Here is a 20,712-nt window from a genome sequence, read left to right on the forward strand (position 1 = left end):
CAAATGGTGAGTTCACAACTCATTTTTACTACCATTACTAATTTAGCTTCATAACAGCCCCAATAAAAAAAAAAACATAAGCGTTAAGTTGTTGTTGTTTTGTGCTTGTTTAGGTGCAGATGGCTGATAAACGTCGTGGAGAAGGCGGCCATATGTGTGAAGCGTCTCGAAGATTAAAGTCTGGGCTCGGTGAGCTGCTGCAAAGCTCATCTCAAGCTTTTTGGTAACAAAGTTGCACCTTTTATCCCCTCGTGACCTTTCTGCGCCCTCTACCCAAAAGGGGATTAGAGGCCTGGAGGTTCGGGACAAAAAAAAAAAAAAAAACAGGACGCAATCCCATTTTTCTTGTTAATAATAAATGATTGTATGCAATTGTGTATGGCTAACGAGTCAATATTTCAATTTTTTGGGTAGATAATCTATATCCTGTGGAGCATGTGTGTCTTAAGACCTTGTATTTTTCCATGTTTGGTCAGAAAAGACAAATTGAAGGTTGAGTTGCACGTGCGGGGCAGGAAGCGGAGTGGTAGCTCAGGTCATCGGTGCCACAGATGCTCTTTCAATGTACGATGACCAGGAAGCGCGTGTGTCCTTTAATGGTTTTCCTCAGGATAACAGTAGCTGGCCAAGTGTATCGTCAACGTCAGCTTTTTTTTTTTTTTTTTCTTTTATTAAGATTTGTGATAGGATATGAGACGTCGTTGCCAGGATCTCCCTCTTTTATATGAATGAAATATTTTATTTTTTTCTGCTTGGCACACTCGCCATAGTTATTGTTCTTGTTGAGGCTCCTTGAAGTGGTCCAGCATGTGTGCAGTGCAAGGTTCATGATCGGAATTAAAGTCGGGAAAAATGTGATTAAATAAATAAATATTTTAACTTTTTTTTTCATCACAATTCAGGTTATTTCTTCATTTTCAAAATTGTCCAATCCGTATTCAGTCTACCAGATTTTTGGTGCATACAGCCATTCCGCTTTAATAAGACAAGATCTTGTTAGTTGGAAACTTTTTTTTTTTTTTCCTAATTTCGGTGGGAAAGAAAAGGAAACAGCCGTCGCCTGTTCCATTATCGAACTTTTGCTATCATCAAACTTTTATTTACTAGACAGGAAATATCAGCAGAAATGGAAAGAGTTGAAGGTGCAAAGTGCTTTTTCATTTCCACCTTTATTACGAATATATTAAAAAAAAGTTAATTATAAAACACTGCCTTTAATAACAAGTAACAATGTGTGTGGTCACATATTTACAGTGCTTCCTTTCTCATAGACAGAAAAAAGCGGAAAATTTGTAAATCACTATGAATATACCTGTCATCTTTTTCCCTCCCTTTCTGAATGAAGATGTTTTATTGTGACACATGCAACATTTTATTTATGGCTTTTTTGTTGAGTGTGTGTTTATCTATTCAACGGGGATGTTTGTGAGCTTGCACTTAATCTCGTACTGATCTGAAGTCACTTCCTGCAATTGTTGGGGCACATCCCCACTGTCCCCTCTCTTCCCGTCCATCTGAAGCCCCTCCATTACTGATGAGAAAATGGTGGTATGGGGGGGGGGGGGGTTGGAGAGGAAACACAAAGAGTATTAAGAAGACGGAGGGGAAAAAAAAAAAAAAGCGAGAGTCCTGTGCTGGCCCTGATAGTGGGTCAACCAGTTTGCCTTGTGGCTTGATAACAGTAAAGTCAACATGGGGCAACAAAGATAACAAATTTTCAGATTGATTCATTTACCTTTAACCATTTATCTGGAAACTGTATTGAGAAAAAAAATCCACAAACATAATATAAAGTGTAGACTAATTGGAGCACAAAAAAAAATATTCTTGTAAAATAAAAATTAAATGAATCTGTTAAACAAGCTACACATATACATGTCAAGTCAAGTCAAGTGACTTGACTTGACTTGACACATATACATACATCAGATCATGGAATTAGTTTTATTATGATGTTTTTGTGTGTGTGTGTGTTTCCAAGTAAAGGATGTTCATCTCATCCCAGGCTGACTTCATGGCCTTATAATTGAAACTAATGACAAAAGCACATGGGAGTCAGGACCTCGGGGTTTGAGGTTACAATAGCTTATTGTGTTTCAGACGCTGTTACACACTCTTTGTGTATGTGTGTGTGTGTGTTTGTGTTGGATGCGGGCGTGTATTTAGAGAGCACGTGCGTTCTCATGCGTGAGCCTTGAAACTGAACACGTTCGAGTTTCGGAACTTCTGAAGCTCCATAAAACAGTTCATGTTATATACGGAGTAGCACATTCGAAAGCTTCCTAAATCCTGGTGAGCACTTGAAAATAATTCACAGGCTGTTTGGATTTCTTCTTTATCACACTTTCCCACGTGAATAATGTATAAAGGAAAAAGTATTTTTTGTTCCGACCAGTAAGCTGTTGCCATGCATGTCTCTTTTCTGCAGGTTGTACGTGATTCTCCTTCTTTTTGTTTGGGACAGGAAGTGACAACAACGCTGACCCTAAACGCCGCCTGTGTAAACAAGCTCAATTGATACAAGTCGCTTCTGATTCCAAACTTTTGTCACGTAAGGCCTATTTATAATTTTTGCCAAAATGCTATTGGGGGATTTCCATCTCCTCATACTTATATCAGATAAACATTTCATCTAGGCTACTTCTGGTTTAGGAGACAACAAGAGGGAAAGCAGGAAGGTTGCTATCAACACAGTCTCCCGGCCAACCTCCAAACAGAAGCTCGACCTCCATGTGTCACTTCACCCCCCCTCCCCGCCTCCCAGTAAGGTGAGCAGCTCATCAGGAAAGGCTGCCATAGCTCAGGTCTGAATGTCTACTCGGGGTTACGTGGTTCATCAGGTCAGACAAACACGTTGTGCACATGTGCTTGACGACCTCAAGGAAATCCACAGTGATGGCATTGTTCCATTGTAGACAATAGTAGGTGAATCGGAGTTCGTCTCAAGTCATCAAAATTAAACACTTTTGATGGGTTCGTTTTTAAATACTTCGGTTAAAGTCAACTCAACTGGTTACACTCCAGTCAAGGCGTTTGTCTTTGAAACAATGGGTACATTTATTGTATCTAACAAAAGGTGTTAACATCTTCTGAGTCTTACCCTTGAGGCATTTGCGTCTAACAAGGTTGTGTCAACTGCCCGATTTTGGAAACGAGTGTGGGGAGAAGCCAAAATGTCTGACAGCGCTAAATTACTGGTGCTCAAAGTGTCCGTTTTGGCAGCATTCATGTTAGATGTCAGATGAAAGCAAGACTTTTATCATTTAAGCAGGGTCTGCTTTGGAATATATGCTAATGAGACTTTGCTAGCATGCTAACAGTTCATACGCTGAGAGACGAACGCGTTAACGCCAATCGCTTTGAGCTTAATATTAGTTCTGTATTTTGGTACAATTTCTAATTAAATTTGATATCATGCTGTATTGATATCAAGTGCAAAGGCAGATACAAAAAGAGTACCAGCAGTTGGAATGCTAACATTTAGCTAGATAGCAATCTGAGTGGAAAATGTGCTAAGTCTAATTAATTAAGCCAAGCCTAATGAATGAAGTCACTGACCATTTGTCCTATTGTGCATGACTATCACTACATTTTAAAGCGGCACCAAAGTTGCTGCTACATGCTAAGGATTAGCGACAGGTATATATATTCGTCTGATGATATCACAAAATGCCTTGAGGAACCAGCTGTCTCTGGTCCCTATACTATTTAGCCCCCCCTGCGAAGTCTGTGACAGCTTAACACACACATCAAACAACTGCCGCACCACCAACACACACCTCCTTAGTCTTTGGGTGTCACTGGTATCACCAAAAACTGGCCTTCAAATATACAAGTTCTCGATAAAAGATCAAAGATATTGGCTTGGTGGCAGACAAACTCACACTGTCTGTTTTTTTTTTTTCTCAAACATGTCTGTTATTGCCAATTGATGATGGACACGGTTGAAAAATGTCAAGAAATCCTCCTCGGTGTGTGGTTTCCAGCAAAAGGCCACACATAGAGGCAACAATAACAAAAAATCTATTTGTGGGCACAAGTGGACGCTTAGGTCAAAATAACATCAAGTTGCTAGTAGAAACAATAATAAGGTTTTAAATAATTCCAAGGGGGAAACGATCTGGTAAGAGTAATTTAGTTTCCGTGTTTGATCACAAATCGTATTAAATTCTTATGTCTAATTACCACATCTGTAATTGTAGTGACAAAGAACCAAACAATGCCTACCTCCACAGTGACCTAAATAATGATCTTCTTTTTCCTCCCTACCAACACTTGGCTAAAAACAGCATGCGGTGCCACCAAAGGGCAGATGGGAAGTTCACTTTGATTTATTTGTAGCTTTTTCCTGTCAGGATGGACACACAAGCAGGATAAGACATAAGTTGGCTGGAGTTTGATATACACAATTGAATTTAATACCTCAAGTGTGCGTCACAATTAAAAAAAAAAACATTTTTGGTTTTTTTTTTTTGGTGTGTCCCGGGAGAGTGGGGAAAAAGCAATGGAGATGTGAGAGCAAAGACTTGATATAATGAGAGGAAGGTGGGCGCACTGGGGAAGGACGAGCGGCCGTGAAGAGGAAGAAGGGATCAGTGCATAGGGTTGGACATTGTTGAGTGATACAGTAGTTATGTCTAAAAGTCACTGGGTCGGCGCCACTGCTGCCAACCCCCCCCCCCCCCCCCCCCCTACGCTGACTTGTGGACTGAGAGGGTCCATATGGGACAGCCCAACAGACATTGACAGAGGAAAGGAAAAATGGTGCTTACACATAACTCCAACTTCAAATTACACTGGAAAAAAACCAACATTGCAGTTAGGGTGAAAGAGAAAAAAAAAAATCCAGACTTTTAATTATCAGATGATGAAACTGTCACGGTTCAAGATTTGTTCTTGAGTTTTTTATTGCTTTGAATTGTTTATAATGTGTAAAATAGATCAATAGAATAGAAAATGTGGAAAAAATAATTCTATATTCTGATTTTTGCATCTAGTTTGCACCTAAATCACTGTTACTTGGTACATCTTGGAAAATTTGGACCAAAAAATCCAACAAATTTGTCATTTTGTTGCAGATATGACACCCATTTTTTTTATTTTTTAGTGTTATCATTGACTCTGCTATCAGTATACATAATGAGCATTAATGTCAATTCCAGGCTCGATTACGTGTTGGTTTGAGGTGGTGCATGTCGGAACACGTCCACAGGCAGTCGTGAGGTGGCAGATGAAGAAGCTGCAGTATTTGGCCTTGAGCTCAGGTATCGTAACGACTTGGATTGATATTGAAATGATGATGGAACACGTCATGTCTGAACTTGTCTTGTGGCTGACTGTCTAAACATGTCTACATGTCTTTTTTCGTGGTCTCTGGCAAAAAGACACAAAAGCTTTTCAAACATCAGCTTTCACTTTGCTGATTAAATAAACCTTTTGTTGATCTCAATTTGTGCAAGAGAAGATGAAGACTCTTCTTTTGTGTTGACAAAATCCTAATAATGATTTAAAAAACGGTTATAATCATCTTTTTTTAATTCATACTTATGAACTCAAAAGTTATAATAATCTAAAATCTAATATGTGAACAGTATAATATAATCTTAGTCAAGGTCTGTCAATTGATTTCGCAATAACTGGATGAATCAGATGTAGAAGCTTGTTTCTAATTTCATACATTCAATTGATGAATTCAAATTATTCACACAATTCAGATTTTAATATCTGTTTTGGTTCATAATACATCAGATAAGTGCAAATGTGTTGATTCTTGTTTTTCATTTTTGTTTTGTTGTCCATCTTGTTTTGTTTGACTTTTTTTTTTTTAAATAGTATCTAATTACATTGAGTTACTTTTCAAGTCAGTCAAATTTAACAAAAGCGTAATAGATGCATGTCATTTGCTTCGCCATGTTTCAGTGACTTACAAATAAGTAGGCTTGCTTCCACTGAGAGGGAGGTTGTGTTGTGGTGGAGAGGCGAGGGGAGGGGAGGGGGGAGGGCGTATCCTGGGAGGGTTCACAACTCAGCGGGGGGGGGGGGGGACGAGCGGGTGCGTCGTATATAAGATCGGGCCGATCACACGGGGCAGCAGCAAGTCACTCCACCGCCAGCCGAAGGCAAAAAGCCATGGAGCTCACAGGCAACCCGTACGATTATGAATACGAGGACGAGTTTGACAACGACACCATGTGCGACTACTCGGAATGGGCGCCGTCCTACTCGGTCATCCCGGTGCTCTACATGCTCATCTTCATCCTGGGCTTGTCGGGCAACGGCGTGGTCATCTTCACCGTATGGCAGGCGCAGGGGAAGCGTCGCGCCGCCGACGTCTACATCGGCAATTTGGCCCTGGCCGACTTGACCTTTGTGGTGACTCTGCCCCTGTGGGCGGTGTACACGGCCATGCGCTACCACTGGCCCTTCGGGGTGGCCTTGTGCAAAATCAGCAGCTACGTGGTGCTCCTCAACATGTACGCCAGCGTCTTCCTACTCACCTGCATGAGCTTCGACCGCTACCTGGCCATCGTGCACTCGCTGTCCAGTACCCAGTTGCGCACCCGAGGCTACATGCGCGCCTCCCTCGCCGCCATCTGGACGCTCTCCAGCCTCCTGGCCGCACCCACCCTGCTCTTCCGCACCACCCGGCACGACCTGGGTAGCAACCGCACATCCTGCGCTATGGACTTCAGCCTGGTGAGCGACAAGAGCGAGGAGGCCAAGTGGATCGCCGGCTTGAGCATTTCCTCAACCGCCTTGGGGTTCCTGCTGCCGTTCCTGGCCATGATGGTTTGCTACGGCTTCATCGGTTGCACCGTCACGCGCCACTTCAACACCTTGCGTAAGGAGGACCAGCGAAAGCGACGGCTCCTCAAAATCATCACCACGCTGGTGGTGGTCTTTGCCGCTTGTTGGATTCCCTTCCACGTGGTGAAAAGCGCTGACGCTCTCTCCTATCTGGATCTGTTCCCGGCTACCTGCGCTTTCCTGCGCTTCCTGCTCTTGGCCCACCCGTACGCCACTTGCCTGGCGTACGTCAACAGCTGCCTCAACCCCTTCCTGTACGCTTTCTTCGACCTGCGTTTCAGGTCCCAGTGCCTCTGTTTGCTCCACCTCAAGAAGTCCCTGCACGCCAGTCCGGCCGGTTCCTTGTCCTCCCAGAAGACTGAGGCCCAGTCTCTGGCAACCAAGGTCTAGCGCGCCTGTAGGACTCCACCATTGCTCGGTGCTTACTTAAAAGACTCTCGACTCTGAACTACTGACTTTTGAAGAACTTTGAAGGGACCAAACGTGAAGTAGACCGTGTGGAATGTATCCCCAAAAAGGCCCGGGTTCTCTTTTTGTTTTTCTTTTTTGGGTGGTCTTGGACTCAAGTTTTACAACCCAAGAATGAAATGTCATACTTTTTGTTATTCTATCAAAGGTGGTAAAAGTATTGAGACAGATACTTGTGTTAAAAAAGGACTTTGGTAAAAGTAGAAGTATGATTGAACTTCAGTACAGACTCTGAAATGTACAAAAATGAATGTTGAGTGTCATTTTTAACTACTATTTGGATAACTATTGGAAAAAAAAAAAGCTCTCATACAAACTAGTTCCCCTTTTTTATAATCATGTTAGCTAGCTAGCATTTTATGCTATCAAAACAAAGTGCTGCCGTTGTGAACAGACTAACAAAACAATAAATTAGCTTATTATAACAGGAAAAAAATGCATATTAATTGTAGTTTTTTTTAAGATTTAACACATTACATTCACTTTTTATCATTCTTTCATGGCAACAAACAATTCTTTTCAATAATTCCTTTGTCATTCATGCTCCAATATTGCTGCTTTGACCTTTTTTCAGTCAGTAAAATGTGTCTCTAACCTGGTCTTTTAACTAAGTTACCTCCCACCAATCCATTTTTTATTTGTAAGCACTTGAGGTGTGACAACCCAGCAAGACGTCAGTCATGTCTGTGGCATTTCCAGCCCGCGGTGTGTTACTACAGTCGTGTGTGTGTGTGCATGGGTATGAAGTGTCAGGCTCTGATAAGTGTGGTAAGAAGAGACGGGGGGGTCTCGAGATGCAAGGAGGGGGTCTAGACAGACGGACAGATGGCAGCTGACAAATGTTTTCAGACTGCCTGAACTGAGAAGCCAATTAAAAGGTGACTAGTTTGACAGGCAATGTGTGTGTGTGTTGTCAGCCACAATGTGTTTGATCCTGACAAAAATATGAATTTGTGAATATTTTTTTACATGTGTTTTATTTGTCTATGATTTGTAATAAAAGAAATGCAAAACCCCAAAGATCCTGTCTGAGTTGTGGTTTTTTTTTTTCTGGAATGTATTTTCTCCCCTCAGTTGAATGTTTGCTTCTTCCTGAGGACGCATTGGTGAGGGGGAGGCGGTGGCCCTTCCATTGTGTGGTACGCTCCGGTTCCAAATCAAAGTATATGTCTGCAGGAAATGCATGTTGGAGTTCTGTTTCCCCCCCCCGTAGAAAGACATGTTACTGCTCCTCTCGACTAAACAATCAACAGTTCCCCCCAAGTTCTATAAACATCTTAAAGTCAGGTTTGGGAAATCTAAATGAGAATGTTAATGACTGTGGACGGTATTGAGCTTCTTAAAGACATAATCAGGGAGACAGAAGGAGCAGCCTAATCCAGGCGGACTGCTTTGTAATGTGGGAGTGGACACTGTTTACTGACTAATAGCTATAAGTCGGAATCAAAGAAAGGTCAAAGGTTTTTAGCCATGGCTCAGAATGTGGCCTGTAACTGAAGAATCTTGGGTTTGATCCCCTTAATTGGTGCCTGCTGCTCATGTGTATACAGTTATGTTATGCAAGCACAATTAAAATTCTTAGAATCCATACTGTAGGTTTCAAACATGAGGCCCGGGGGTCAGATTTGGCCCACCACATCATTTTATATTCTAAGTAAGAGAGGAACTTCTCAGTCATTTTATACATCTAGTACAAGATGAATGTTCCCTTGTAGATTCATCATCTTTTATTGGCGAGGCCATTTCAGCTCTATTTCACTCGAGACGCCGCCCCGTCAAAGTATCCCTTGACCTTTCCGCATCAAAGCCATATCCCGCTGCGTAACATAACCGCTAGAGATTATTTTCACGAAGGGTTTTATGAAGCGTGTGTGCTCATGTTACGTTAACACTAAAAGACATTTCACGGCGCGTGGACACTGTAGCGTTACCATTCGGTTTCTTTGATGCACTTTTACTGCAGAGGACCGTTCAAAGAAATATTTTTTTTTGAAGCAAACGTTTTCATTCGTTTGTGATAATAATGGTTGGATAAATAAATACTGGGAGAGCAGGAGAAGATTAAACCTCGCTAACCAAAACAACAGCACCTACCAAGTATAATCAAAACTCTATAGGAACCAAAGTGGAAAGTTTCTATTGATTTCAATGGGTGGCCGTGCTATTGTTTGTTTTGCAGTCAGCCCTGCCGTGGGTGGTGAGCGCGTGGCCCCACTACCATAAATCCAAAGCCAATAAAGCGGCTAACGCAGAAAATAGACACAGGAAACACACGGTATTTCTCCTCTTCTCCTTGACAATGGAGGAGAAACTCAACCGGACTTGGAGCCCGGGCCGGGCCTAAGGATGACATTAGTTGAGCGTCTTTGTGGCGGGACCTCGAGCTTCCTGCCGTGGAGTGTCGAGAGCGTGCACGGGGCAGGAAAGACAAAAGGCGGGTCAGCCAGTCAAGGTTCTCCCGATCAGGGATATCCTCTTTTTTTAAGGCCGTTTTGCAGGCATCTTGAAGAGCAGAAGTCTGTTTTTTGCAAAGTAAACGCCCAAAAGTGTGAGATAACACCTCAAGTAACTAATCAAACATCTCTTTCTTCCCCGCCTCTCAAAGGCGCCATCGTTAACGGCGACACGTCGTTTCCGAGGCTGAGGAAGGAGACCGGCTTTTTGAGAGAGACTCCGGAACTTGGCCTTAATGCCAGTGTCCCTATAAGCACAAAGCGCCTCTTGATCCCTTCATCTCCGGCCTTCTCTTCAGGTCCTAAAAGAAGCTACTGTGACCTGCGGTGGGCCCCGATACTGAGGAGGCTCAGCTGCACGCTCTTCATTGGTTGCAGGTAAAGAACCTAGCACAGTGATGCCCAAGATACAAAAGATAAGCCAGTGGTTCCCAAAAACTGTTCTGTGGGAAATTTCAATTTCATAAAATTCATCTGAAAAGGACTTTCTGATCATGTAATTTTTTTCAATCTATCTATGCCAGCGACTGGCAGAACAATTGCCACCAGGCATAAAAGTGTTTTTCCTCTTCTTGAAGATAGTAACATGATTTTTTTCCACCTCTCCTCAGACTGTGTGTTTTTCAAAATATTGAACTATGCAGGAGCAGTCGGTTGACTTTGTAACGTGACGGCTTCCTGGCAGGTGGCATTTTGAAAGGAGCCTGGGGCGTACAAGGAGCCCACAGAGACACAGAGGGGAGAGATGATGCATACTGAGTAAGTCACGTGGAATCTGCCACATCTTTAGAAACAAATTGCATGTTTATTAAGTGCCGGAAGAATTGCAGCCTATTGCCTTGAAAATGGAGAGTGGTGGTTATAGATTAAGGAAAAAAAAAAAAGATTGAATGACAGTGGCAAGGCAACCTGAATTTGGATGAAAGGTGGAAAGTGCCGTTAACTACGACAAAAGCGGTAGATAATCATACTATAACTGTCAAACATTTGTTTGATAATCTCTCATAGGCCATAAACAATCCAATGAAAAACAGTATGTACAATGTGACCACATATTCCCAGTTGTGGGAAGTACAAATACGTACTTTGTTATGGTTTCTTAGTTAAATTTTTATTTTAGTATTTATTTTTCTGATCATTTGTTCTTCTTCCTGCATTTCAAAAAGGACAATACTTTCTGCTCTTTATTTTTCCAAATTATAGGGGTATTACTTTTTTTTACCCTCAAATCATGACATAATGTAAATGAGACAAAAGCAAAGCCAACCGTGGTAGATTGAGATAGTGAGAATTTATAAGTGCGAAAACAGGACAACGGCGACACAGAATAAAATAAATCAGAGCATTTGATTGAGCAACTGAAAAAGATTAGGAGACGCAAGCGACTCCCTAATTTAGATACAATATTGCAATCAAAGAGTCAATACTGACATCTAGCGGCAGTAGTACGCACGTTCCGGAACCTTTTATTTGCGCGCTCTTGTTTCTTTTCGAGACTTACTTGAAGATGGACAGACGTCGTGATAGAAGCCTACTTCCGCCATTCGCAGCGGCTACCGGAAGTGTCTTAGCGACATCTTGCTACCAAATGGGCTATGACTTGAAAGTTCTAGTTGTTTATTGAACCGAATAAATTTAACACACTCAGTATGCTGACTAAGACACAGAAGCGGCTCTGGAAGTATGTCGAGGAGGGCAACCTCTCCAAACTCAAATCATACCTGCGGAAGCATCAAGATTTGGTCGTGAACTTCTCCCAGGGCAAGAGACAGAGGAGCCCGTTGCATCTCGCCTGTCACCTGGGTGACGACGCCGTAGTTCGGCTTCTGCTCAAGCATGGAGCCGATGTGCTGCGGGCCAACAGGAAAGGAGACACGGCGCTACACGTCGCCGTAAATAGAGCTCTTGCACGCGGAAGAACAGGTGAGCTAGAATAGAAATAGTGAGGCTTATTCGAATCGTACCATTCTGTAATTTAAATAAAGAAGGGCAAAGGCGGGGGGCAAAAACATGTCCTTATAAGGTAAACCTCTGTTCTGTTATCACCTGGCTATTTGGTATCTGTGATGGAAAGTTACTGCCCTGTATCATTTGCATCATTACACTGCTCAGCACCACAAAACTTACAATCAACCCACACTATTTATGATGATAGGACTCAGTAGACCCAAATTTGATGTGTCTTTTTCTTCCTGCAGCTTATGACGACCTGGTGGTACCTCTCAGAAAGAGTTGCCCAGAGGCCATGAACGCTTCAAACATGGCTGGCGTGACTCCACAGGAACTCCTGGATGGTTTCAAACACTCCGAGGTAGCATCTAGTTCCCAATTCACATAGAGTTGGAGTTCATGTTTTTACAAATGCATGACTGGGATTTTTTACGGGTACTGGACAAAAAAAAGAATCTGTTCCATTGGTTTCAGCCTTCTAGACCGGGCCCGAGTGGTCGATCTCACGGTGATATGGAGAAAGACTGGATGGAGAAGCTGTTTGGTGAATGTGAGGACGAGTTCTACGAAACCTTTGGAGTTTATGACGGTAAAATGTAGCTTCTCTAGCTGTTTATCTATACAAATGTTTAACTGTTTATTTTTTTGATAGTTTTAGTAGTCATAGTTGCTTCTCGTGTGCCTGCATGACAGCAGATGATTGGATGACCGTCGACGAAGACGAGGAAGACTACGGCGACTGGGCCGAACGCATCAGAAGAGAATATTTTTCGAAGAAGCATGCTGAAGCTCAGAGACTGGCCTCCTCGTCATTTAGCGGGAAGAAGAAGAAGAAGAAGAGTAATCGAGAAGAAGAAGAGCAGAGCTACAAGGAGTTGCACGCCAGGCTGCAAAAGGAACACGAGGAGTATTTGTCTCGCGCCGCCCGCAAAGAGGAAGAGACTCGCCAAAGTAAGAAACGCCACTACGAACAAATGTGCTCGGATACATTCCACAGCGAAGGCGGCGCTAAGCTCCTGAGCTACGACGACATCCCCTGGCCGACGCCGCGCGGCACCGTTGAGGAGATGGTGGACATCATGCTGCACGGCGTGGATCGTAAGGACCCGGTGGCATTCCGGAAGGCCCTGCGCAAGCAGCAGACGCTGTGGCACCCCGATAAATTCGCACAGAGGTGCGAAGCCCGACTAGACGGGAAGGACAAGCAGCGCATCATTGACACGGTGACCGCTCTGTCGCAACAACTCAACAGACTGGCTCAGAGCCTGAAGTCATGACAAAATTCTTGGAGTTGAAGTGGGTGTTCTATTCTAGCTCCTGCAGAATTATTATTATTATTAGAAGTCATCTTTTATATTGACTTCTTAACTTCAAATGTTTCTGCCATTAAAGCTTGAATAATAAATGTTGGTGGTGCCAATTTGAAATAATATTTATACTTTAGGGCTTTGATGAAACAGTCTTATGTTTCCACTTTTTGCAGGAGCTGTTCTTCCTCTATTATTAAAAGGAATCATTATGTTGTAGCGCAGTGTTTCAATGGTAACTTGGGACTATGACCTCTAGAATTAAGTCATGGATTTTTTTGTTTTGAACATTTTTATGTTTTGTCCAACAAATGAGTTCCTCGGGTCAAAAGTAGACAAAGGTCTGACACAATGGATAAAACCATCAGCTGGAACGGATGTGCTGGTTGCCAGGTTTGCAAACGGGCACGCTGTTATAGCAACTAAATCGTATAGAAAACGATAGAGATTTCGAAAGAACACGTCACTGTCATATTGATGATACCAAATAATAATAAAAAAAAGACAGAATTCTATCTTTAGGTTTTTCATTTTGCAGTTTATCTTCCGTGGGATGAAATACAGCGAATCTGGCAACCGGGCGGCCCCGACACAATCTGTGTCAATTGGTGGACCGCGGTGGTGCGAATAAAGAAAGGCCCGAACCCATTTCCCAACCGTGACGTGCTTTTAACCTACGTGGAGCTGCAAAATAGATCGAAAATTGGATTATATCTCTTTAAATCCGCCCGTGGAGCCATTTGTATACACGGCGGTGCTGCGCTCGTTTTGAAGGCATCAAGTGACAGGTGTCGAGATGTAGCGGAGATGAAGACCATCTCGACGTACCAGGGAGGCTTTTGTATTCATTTCGATCTCTTTTTGTCCCATTAACAACCACTAGACAATAGAAACGGAACCGCAAGTGGTGCTGCAGCATGGGGATAATCCCAATTCACAATTAATCCTCTTGCTTAATTGGCGAAGGGCTGCACAATTGCGTGATGCACCACGCATGGTGATTGAGTTTGTTATTAAAGACACAATCAACGACAGCGCCACGTTTTTCAAGATGGTGTTCCGGAGTGAGGAGATGTGCTTGGCCCAGTTGTTCCTGCAATCCGGTTCGGAGTACGACTGCATCAGTGAGCTCGGTGAACTGGGCCTGGTCGAGTTTCGAGATGTAAGTACTCACAATAACAAATATTTCAATCGGAAGTGTTTTGCAGGTTTTCTAGCATTCATCGAAGGTGCACCTGCATGGTTGTAGACCACAATGTATACACGTCATGTATCTGCTAAATCAGTGATTTCCTGCTAGTTAGTGTGCAGAACCAGGTTTGCTGTGGGGAAACTATCAAATTAGACTCAATTATTTCCCACGGAAATATTTTGATTTAATACACGCATCAAGTATTTGTCTATGCCAAATAGTGACAGGCAGAATAATCAAATATCCTTCCAATAGATCGCAGAATGCATGTCGATCCCACATGTTGCCAATCAAACAACAGAATTTTTATTAATACAGACCCAGATTTCACACTGAGTAATCTAAGCAAAATTCTGAATAGAGAGTATATAAATATTTCAGTATACATCATTGCTTTGGTTTATAAATGGTCATAATTTAAATCACACTGAGTAATCTAAGCAAAATTCTGAATAGAAAGTATATAAATATTTCAGTATACATCAGTGCTTTGGTTTATAAATGGTCATAATTTAAATCACTCAAATAATCTTTCCGCTTTGAAATGACTAGAAATGGAAATGAATTCCATCGTTTCATCTTGTGTGCACCTTGGCCACTAGAGGGCAGTGTAATACAGCTATTATAGGAAAAGTTGAACAAAATGATTCAATTTGTTGTCGGTTTTCGTGTGGATGATGAATACTGTACGTGCCTGTGAGTATTATGTTGTCTGTCTACATGTGTTGCTGTACTGTTTGTTTTCAAGTATGCATTGTTTAAAGGATTATAACTACCACTTCAATTTGAGTCTGTCTACGCCGTTTTGAATGACACTAGCTTGCATTTGTAAGTAATGTAGCTTGATCACATACACAACATTCTATTTGTTTTCTTTTTCGAATTGCCATAATAATTTTGCGGAATTTAACCTGGTTTTTAATCTGAGGAAAGCCACGTATTGCTAAATCAATAGCAAGAGCGTTACCATGACGACCAGGGGTGGATGCTGAGCCGTGCAACTAGCCAGGCTTTGTGAGCTGCTTGTAAGATGTAATTATTGTAGGCAATGTAAATTATTTAGATGTGTACTTTTTATTTTTGCACTTTCTATGCAAAAATCCAACTATGATGAGTGTGCTTGTTCACTGACCTCTTCCCTCTCTGAACACCGTGAACCCGTTTGTCCGTTCTGGTTTTAGCTCAATCCCAGCGTCAGCTCCTTCCAGCGGCGCTTTGTCAGCGAGATCAAAAGATGCGAGGAGATGGAGCGGATTCTGGGTAAAGAAGTCACCTGGGGTTCACTTTTGTAATAGGCAAAATAATACTTCTTTTCTTTTGCGGCCAGGTTATCTTCTGAGGGAAATCCAAAAGGCTAAGATTGCCGTTCCTGAGGAAGATGAGAGTCCACTTGCGCCTCCGCCAAGACAAGTGTTGGAGATCATGGTCAGTGTTGACAAAAAAAGAGAAATAAAGCCATCCCACATTCCATTCCTGCCAAATTTGTTTGTGGACCCAAAGAGAGGTTTGCGGACAGTGTAAGATTTCAGTCCATTTTGGGAGAGTTTGTTAGCTTTTCTTAAGTGACGGAGGTTGTCGTTTTTCAGGAGCAGCTTCAGCGACTTGAGATGGAGCTGAGCGAGGTGGCGAGGAACAAAGAGAAGCTGCGTAGGAACCTACTAGAACTCATCGAATACACGCACATGCTGAAGATCACTCGCAACTTCATACACAGCCGCTCCAGAGTGAGTGCTTGTTTATGAAGAGAATTATTTCAGGCTTTTATTTTGGAGAATTTATGGCTAACAAAAAAAAAAAACCACGTCACCATCAAAATTAGTTATTGGGACAGTTTTTTTTTTCTGAATTTATCATTTGGAACGTGACAATATTCAAATGTATTGACATGCGTGACATTGCTAGGTGTTTTTGTCCCTTTGCATTTTTAGCATGAGGCTCTTGGTCCTCAGTATGAAGAATTCCCCTCTATGGACACAGACTCGGTGTCAGGCTACACTGGCATGCAAAGACTCGGAGCCAAACTTGGGTGAGCTGCCATCAAACAAGTGTGGTTGTATTTTTTTTTTTTTTATAGTGGCTTAGCTCAATGTGAATTGCTTATAGATTCATCTCGGGCCTCATCCAGCGGGTAAAAGTGGAAGCCTTTGAGCGTATGCTATGGAGGGTGTGCAAAGGTTACACCATCCTCAGTTATGCAGAAGTGGAGGAGAACCTGGCCGACCTCGATACGGTGAGCTCATTCGAAATATTTCCATCTATTTTTTTTTTTTGATGGCGTGAAACAACACATTAACATTCTCTGGTTTTTCATAGGGTGAGATAAGCAAGAACGTTGTATTCCTCATCTCCTTCTGGGGGGACCAAATCGGACAGAAGGTTCAAAAAATCTGCGATTGGTAAGTTCTACATCACCAATTCTTCGATTAAGTTTGTTCTTCTCCCACGATCTCACTGTGTTCCTCAGCTACCACTGCCATCTTTATCCACACCCCGAAAACGACGAAGAGAGGGCGGACATGTTGGACAGCTTACGAACGCGCATCCAAGACCTCAATAATGTAGGGCAGCTCAGATCTTCAAGGTTTGGAATCAAAGGCGGTGATGCGCGAGCTGTTTCCCTTGCAGGTTTTGCATCGCACTGAGGACTACCTGAAGCAGGTTCTGCAGAGGGCGGCGGAGTCTGCGTACTCTTGGGTCGTGCAGGTGAAAAAGATGAAAGCCATCTACCACATCCTCAACCTGTGCAGTTTCGACGTCACCAACAAGTGTTTGATCGCTGAGGTGTGGTGTCCTGTCAGTGACCTAGCCAACCTGAGGGGGGCGCTAGAGGAAGGCTCGGTAAACAAACCACATTATTTTGTTGTTGTTTAGCTAGCTTGACAAACGTATTTGGTTCCATACCTTCTCTCCATCAGCGAAAAGGCGACGCAACCGTTCCATCATTTGTGAACCGCATCCCGAGCGCCGACACCCCTCCCACTTTAGTCCGAACCAACAAGTTCACGTGTGGATTTCAAAGCATCGTGGAGGCCTACGGAGTCGGGGACTACCGTGAGGTCAGCCCAGGTAAGTGCTACTACTCGATAACTTTATTTGGACTAAAAAAAAAAAAAAAAACATCTCACATATTTGTTTTTCGAATTCTCAGCGCCGTACACCATCATCACGTTCCCCTTCCTGTTTGCCGTCATGTTTGGCGATTTGGGCCACGGAGCGGTGATGAGCTTCTTCGCGCTCTGGATGGTGCTTACAGAAAACAAACAAACGAGGAAACGCTCCAGTAATGAGGTGAGCGTTTACAACCCGATAATTTTTTTTTTAATTTCCCAATAACAAACATGACTCTGCAGATATGGGCAACCTTCTTCAACGGACGCTACATCATCCTGATGATGGGGCTGTTCTCCGTCTACACGGGCCTCATTTACAACGACTGCTTCTCCAAATCGCTCAATATATTCGGCTCAGGCTGGAGTGTCAAGGCCATGTTCACCAGTCAACAATGGACGTATGTTATTGATTGATTATTGTTCACATAGGTTTGAAATATGCTAATAGGAGTGTCCGGCTTTTTTCAGGAACAAAACACTTCAAACAAACACTTTGCTCACATTAGATCCCAATGTTAGCGGAGTGTTCACGGGCCCGTACCCGTTTGGGATCGACCCTGTGAGTAAATGTGAAACTGCTTATAGAAATCGTCAACTTATGTCTCATCACGTGGTGAAATTTATTTTTCTTTTTTCCCGCCACAGATATGGAGCATGGCGGTGAACCGACTGTCCTTCCTCAATTCATATAAGATGAAGATGTCTGTGGTCATCGGGGTCATCCACATGACCTTTGGTGTGGTTTTGAGTGTCTTCAATCATTTGTGAGTCACTACAAATCTTTTTTTCTTTTTACGAAGGGACATAATTATCAGCGTGTTTTTATTTTCCCCCCCTAAGGCACTTCCAACAGAAGTATGATGTCTATCTGCTGTTTCTCCCCGAGCTGCTCTTCCTGCTCTGTCTCTTCGGCTACCTGGTTTTTATGATCCTTTACAAGTGGTTGGCCTTCTCGGCGCGGGACTCCAGTCAAGCTCCCAGCATCCTCATCCACTTTATTAATATGTTCGTCATGCAGGGCAAGGACGTCGCTCCTTTGTACCCGGGACAGGTAACGCTGAAAATTGTCTGACTCGACAATAATGATTATTATTACTATTGATTTTTTTTTTTTCACGTATATTCCCTTCCCAGACGGGGTTCCAGATTTTCCTGCTTGCCATCGCCATTCTGTGTGCTCCCATGCTGTTGCTAGGAAAACCTCTGTTCCTATACTGGATGCATCGCGGAGGCAAAGGCCTACGCAGGCGCAGGGTAGGTCTTCCCAAGGCCTGAATTACTAAGATCCCCACAAGTCATTTGCTAAATTGTGCGTCCAGACAGTCTAACAGATTGCACATTGACCATTTGTCCAAAAGCATCATTGTTTACGTCTGGCAGGGCTACGAGAGGGTGAGACGCGCTAGCGAGGATGACAGTACAGCTGCGCCAGCTTATGAGGACGATGAAGAGGAGCGACTTGATGAGATGACCCACAGGGACCTTCGTCCCAGAGAGGTGAGAGAGACGTCACACCGGTTTCCTGTTATTGCATATTATTTGTGGTATTTTTTGTTCGTATCAGTGCTTGAGCTCTCGCTATGGGTAAAAATAATCCCATTTCCAATTTCAATTTAATGTACATTTATATAAATATTTATATATATTTATATATATAATATATATAATTATAATTTATATATATTTTATTTATTTATTATATGTTGATTGTATATAATAAAAAAAAATGAAAAAAAAATATTTCTCCTATGTTTTATTTTTTTACAGACACGTTTTGCCCTTCCCTGGTTTAAAATCAATTGTTTTTGTTGCGATTTGTGCTACAGTTTGACTTTGCCGACGTGCTCCTGCACCAGGCCATCCACACCATCGAGTATTGCCTGGGCTGCATCTCCAACACTGCCTCGTACTTGCGGCTCTGGGCTCTCAGCTTGGCACACGCGCGTAAGTGCAGTTGGAGCACCTTGACAAGCAAAATGCTCACTTTTTTTTTTTTGATTGATAGTCGGAGAGGTATTCATCAAATAGGGGTGGGGGGGGGGCTGGCTGTTGTGTGCTTGCAGAGCTGTCTGAGGTCTTGTGGGATATGGTGATGCGTCTGGGCCTGAGGATCACAACCCGAGTGGGGGTAGTCTTTTTAGTGCCTGTGTTTGGCGTCTTCGCTCTGCTCACTGTGTCCATCCTCCTGGTCATGGAAGGTTTGTCCGCCTTCCTCCACGCTCTCCGATTGCACTGGTGAGCTAACGTCATCATGTGGTCATCTTCTAAATAGAATTTGTAATGGCTGTTTGACCAAAATTCCTCAATTTAAAAATGACTGCTTCATGTTTTCTTCAGGGTGGAGTTTCAGAATAAATTCTACCACGGGACAGGTGTCAAGTTTGTACCCTTTGACTTCTCGCTGCTGCCCTCGGTTTTCGAGCAAGACGGCCTCCTCTAAATTGGTGAAAGCTCAAGTGGGAGTCGGCCTTTTTAACTGGAAGGGATGCTGCATACACTGGGACAATTCTCACTGTGAAAATGACAAGGAACCCTCAAGACGATGGTAATTCACTCTCGTAGCAATCTTTTTTTTCCCCTTCCGTGATGAAAAAAAAAATCCTACCTGCTGTGCTGACTGCCTTACTTCTCCACCCAGCAAAAAAAATCACAGGTTCTAGAATTGTTACTGATGATAAAATACAGTACCATCTGTATATATCTGTATATCGTAAAACTCCCCAAGGCACACCAGCGAGTTTATGTTGTGCTGTGTGTGACCTACACTGGATTGAAAGTGTCATACAGCACAATGTACAGTAACCATTTCTAAATTCACAACATAGTGCCATACAGATTAATAATTTGGGTGCACCCGTTTCTCATCATTTTATCAAACAAGTGAACATCTCTCTAGCAAAGAAGCACTTTTCAGAAATGATTGTATAACAAATTTACGTTTATGCTTGTGACGATGCCAAATTCAAACAATATATTGGCTGTTTGCTTATTATTCATTCATTCATTTATTTAAATGTAACCTTCCCTGTTATATGCAGAACGAAAATGCAACAATTGCTTATTGTATATGTTGTTATGGTTATCATGCTATTTATTTAAACAACTCTGTATAAAAGTCTTGATATTTTGCCATTTTGCTGTGTTAAATAAAGCTTTCAAGACTCACAAGCAAATAAAACGATGTACTGCGAAACATTTTATTTCAATAATGGCACCAATTATATTGCATATTCAATATGTATTCAATTTTCATTCATTTCAATAAGGAAAGGTGATATGAGATTCACGTATAAGAATCATCACAGGATGATTTAAAAGCATATATCAATCCACCATCCTCCGTAGAACAGGGATTAATTAAAACATATTTAATATTTGTATACATTTGAACAAAAACGTAAATGTTTACCTTTTAGAAATTTTTC

At 42.5% G+C, this 20,712-nt stretch overlaps 3 protein-coding genes across 4 annotated transcripts; all 3 read left to right on the forward strand.

Moving 5' to 3' along the window:
• The first annotated feature begins 6,114 nt into the window (after window positions 1–6,114).
• On the forward strand, window positions 6,115–8,286 carry LOC147048003 (apelin receptor B-like). Its single transcript, XM_085925376.1, has one exon. It carries the CDS (start codon window positions 6,130–6,132, stop codon window positions 7,195–7,197), a length of 1,068 nt encoding a protein of 355 aa, XP_085781502.1. The 5' UTR covers window positions 6,115–6,129; the 3' UTR covers window positions 7,198–8,286.
• Window positions 8,287–11,243: 2,957 nt separating this feature from the next.
• nfkbil1 (nuclear factor of kappa light polypeptide gene enhancer in B-cells inhibitor-like 1) lies at window positions 11,244–13,204 on the forward strand. Of its 2 annotated transcripts, none has more exons than XM_085925372.1 (4): window positions 11,244–11,651; window positions 11,927–12,039; window positions 12,153–12,267; window positions 12,372–13,204. In XM_085925372.1, the coding sequence occupies exons 1-4, from the start codon at window positions 11,378–11,380 to the stop codon at window positions 12,953–12,955; spliced, it is 1,086 nt and encodes a 361-aa protein (XP_085781498.1). In that variant the 5' UTR covers window positions 11,244–11,377; the 3' UTR covers window positions 12,956–13,204. The 2 variants fall into 2 exon arrangements, with proteins under 2 accessions (XP_085781498.1, XP_085781499.1); XM_085925373.1 differs by having other exon boundaries at window positions 12,375–13,204.
• A 342-nt stretch (window positions 13,205–13,546) lies between these two features.
• atp6v0a2a (ATPase H+ transporting V0 subunit a2a) lies at window positions 13,547–20,464 on the forward strand. The gene is made up of 20 exons (XM_085925369.1): window positions 13,547–14,147; window positions 15,359–15,437; window positions 15,505–15,602; window positions 15,764–15,901; window positions 16,106–16,203; window positions 16,281–16,407; window positions 16,491–16,573; window positions 16,642–16,735; window positions 16,803–17,015; window positions 17,093–17,243; window positions 17,326–17,465; window positions 17,528–17,685; window positions 17,756–17,846; window positions 17,933–18,051; window positions 18,128–18,338; window positions 18,422–18,541; window positions 18,668–18,784; window positions 19,114–19,231; window positions 19,351–19,522; window positions 19,625–20,464. Exons 1-20 carry the CDS (start codon window positions 13,980–13,982, stop codon window positions 19,725–19,727), a joined length of 2,598 nt encoding a protein of 865 aa, XP_085781495.1. The 5' UTR covers window positions 13,547–13,979; the 3' UTR covers window positions 19,728–20,464.
• Window positions 20,465–20,712: the final 248 nt, after the last annotated feature.

The sequence above is a fragment of the Syngnathus leptorhynchus genome, chromosome 12 (genome assembly GCF_054491065.1).
Source record: "Syngnathus leptorhynchus isolate UIUO chromosome 12, UIUO_Slep, whole genome shotgun sequence".
In the NCBI taxonomy this organism is placed as follows: Eukaryota; Metazoa; Chordata; class Actinopteri; order Syngnathiformes; family Syngnathidae; genus Syngnathus; species Syngnathus leptorhynchus.

Excerpts from the sequence above, each read along its gene's own strand:
- nfkbil1 (XM_085925372.1), top strand. The coding sequence starts at position 11,378 with ATGCTGACTAAGACACAGAAGCGGCTCTGGAAGTATGTCGAGGAGGGC. Across the intron at positions 11,652-11,926 it reads TCTTGCACGCGGAAGAACAG|CTTATGACGACCTGGTGGTA; the intron begins GTGAGCTAGAAT and ends TTCTTCCTGCAG. Across the intron at positions 12,040-12,152 it reads ATGGTTTCAAACACTCCGAG|CCTTCTAGACCGGGCCCGAG; the intron begins GTAGCATCTAGT and ends CATTGGTTTCAG.
- atp6v0a2a (XM_085925369.1), top strand. The coding sequence starts at position 13,980 with ATGGTGATTGAGTTTGTTATTAAAGACACAATCAACGACAGCGCCACG. Across the intron at positions 15,603-15,763 it reads GACAAGTGTTGGAGATCATG|GAGCAGCTTCAGCGACTTGA; the intron begins GTCAGTGTTGAC and ends GTCGTTTTTCAG. Across the intron at positions 18,785-19,113 it reads GGGACCTTCGTCCCAGAGAG|TTTGACTTTGCCGACGTGCT; the intron begins GTGAGAGAGACG and ends TTTGTGCTACAG.
- LOC147048003 (XM_085925376.1), top strand. The coding sequence starts at position 6,130 with ATGGAGCTCACAGGCAACCCGTACGATTATGAATACGAGGACGAGTTT.